Genomic DNA, 2,500 nt, shown 5'->3' on the forward strand with positions numbered 1-2,500 from the left:
TATAAAGCAGATTGAAAGGTTAATCCAGTTTTACCATTGACACAGTAAACCAAGTGAAATATGTCCTTGTCCCTGAGAGGGTTTCATGGGGTCGCTAGAGAGATTTATAACCTTCTGGCACTGACCCTAGATCACCTGTTGGTCCCGACTGTAGAGGCATTAGGGCTCGTTCTGCCTGCTCCAAGTCATCTGACCCATGATCCCTGTGTGTTTGTGGGGGGTGGGGGGAGCCTTAAGATGCTTGGCAAATAGACGGGTGTTTGTGTGTTTGTGTGAATGTGTGTGTATGCGTGTGCGTGTGTGTGAGTGTGTGTGTGGGTGTGTGTGTCTCTGTGATTGTCCATACATGTATGTGTGCCTTTTCGTATGTGGGTGCATGTCTGTGTTTGTGCAGGTTTGTGTAGGTGTGTGTGCGTGTGTGCATGCGTGTGTGTGTGTGTGTGTGTTTGTGTGTGTGTCAAAGGGAAACCACCTCCATATGTTGGAGGTCCTCCACTAGGCCTCCTGCACCGAGCCTCATTTTCCATTAGCATCCCCCCCCAGACCCAACACCAGCACCACATACCATACACACCCCAGCTCACACACACACACACTCACACACACTGTTGATGTTCAGCAAACATAAGTCAGAGCGGCGTGTAGGCTGAGACTCTCCAGACTGCCCCCCCCCCCCCCCCCAGTAGCCACTCTTCGCCCTCAGGGTGCCAACGGCAATATGAACGATTGATTTGAATCTTGATCACCGATTGGTTACCTTTCCTCTCCTCTCTCCCCCTACCACAGGGGACTCCCGGTCCCCATGGGAACCCCGGCCGACCGGGCCCACCTGGACTCAAGGTATGTTCTCCACACTCACACACACATGCACGCATGCACGGACCCATGCACACAAAGACATTCACGCGCCCAAGCGCACACACACACACTCAGTCGCCCCTCCTTCCCTCCAAACCCCCCGCGGCCGCCACAATCTTTTCCACATTAAATCATGTGGTTGTTTTTTGAAGTTACTGGGCCTGTCGTAACTCGTACAGTGGTTTAGATGTGTGTGTGTGTGTGTGTGTGTGTGTGTGTGTGTGTGTGTGTGTGTGTGTGTGTGTGTGTGTGTGTGTGTGTGTGTGTGTGTGTGTGTGTGTGTGTGTGTGTGTGTGTGTGTGTGTGTGTGTGTGTGTTTGTGTGTGATAAGGAGGACAGGGATGCTGTCTTACCCTACTGGTACTGACAGTGCCCGTACTGTTGCTGGTTCTCTGGATTCAGCTTGGCTCCACAGAGAACTCCAAGGTTAATAGAGCTGCAGACAGACCCCCATCTCACCACACTGATAACACATGTTTTGCATCTGGAAAATCCCGGAAACAGTGTTTTCCCAAAGCGATTTTCCCAAATGACTTTAGCATGGGTCTTTTACTGTAGCCTGACTCACCCATTCTGCTGACTGTTGCTACTGATCCCAGACCCTCCTGTGGAGTGGTTCATTTAGGTTCCATGTTAACTCAAGGCTTACATCCATGTGTAGATGCATGATGAATCACTTCCGTGTGTGTAGCCCTTCATCAGGGTTATAGTCCCAAAGGGTGTCACGGGGTGCCCCCCTTTACCCTATCCACCTCTTAAGGGCTAGGAGAGGTGGTTTCCCCAGCCAGTTAGGGGAAAGGTCACAGAGGGCGCCTGGCTAGGTTAGTGAACTCCAGGGACAGACCGACGCTGAGAAGCCCCCCGATAGAGCTGTTGTGTTTCACTGTGTGAACGGGCAGTGACCCTGGCCGGTTTCTCCAGGTCTCTTAACTCTAGCGTCTGCACACACACACACACACATCTGGGCAAACAGCCCTCTGACCGGTGACCAACAGCTTGGTGTTCTCCTGCTCAGGTCATTCCAGAGCCCTGATGCTATTACAATTACACTGTTTTGCTATTGGTTTTAGTCCACATCATTCCTAAGCTGTTGTATCTCCTCCTTGTGTTATCGATATCATCCATGCCTTCACTTGACCACATCATTTATTTTAAATTGATTGAGTTTGTTCATTTATCTTATTTTCTAAATAAAATCTCAGTCTCCTGTTTCTATTTATGTTTGTTGATATAGACCGTGTTTAACTGAGCAGGTGCATTAAGGCAGCTTTTATCTTTGTCATGAACTTTATGAATCATAACAAAGCCAACTGGCCCTAACACAAATCAGTTTCATGCTAACTGGCTCTGGTCTGGTAAGCAGCTTCTGGGAGGCGGGTGTGTGTAAATAATGACTTATTTTTAAAGATTAAACCACTACGTGTTGTTATTTTAAGATGAAAGGGTCGCATGCTGAGCACCATTTCCGACCTGGCAACCTTTAAAGTGAAGCAAACAAATGACGGTTTCCCATGTCAAAATGGGGTTGGTTAAGTCTGATTGGAGGTATTCCATCACAACTTCCTGCCAGTAGAGACAAAAACGATTGTTTTTACCTCTGAACGAAGACACTCAGAAGTGCTTTGTCCAAATCGTCCCTGTC

The 2,500-nt window shown here is 48.7% G+C and overlaps 1 protein-coding gene across 1 annotated transcript in view; it reads left to right on the forward strand.

Moving 5' to 3' along the window:
* LOC132447996 (collagen alpha-1(XXVII) chain A) overlaps positions 1-2,500 on the forward strand; it is a 30,607-nt gene that overhangs the window by 21,691 nt on the left and 6,416 nt on the right. The window contains exon 5 of the mRNA XM_060039057.1: positions 787-840. Within this exon, the coding sequence (XP_059895040.1) occupies positions 787-840 (54 nt within the window). The remainder of the gene's footprint in view (positions 1-786; positions 841-2,500) is intronic.

The sequence above is a fragment of the Gadus macrocephalus genome, chromosome 19 (assembly GCF_031168955.1).
Source record: "Gadus macrocephalus chromosome 19, ASM3116895v1".
Taxonomy (NCBI): Eukaryota; Metazoa; Chordata; class Actinopteri; order Gadiformes; family Gadidae; genus Gadus; species Gadus macrocephalus.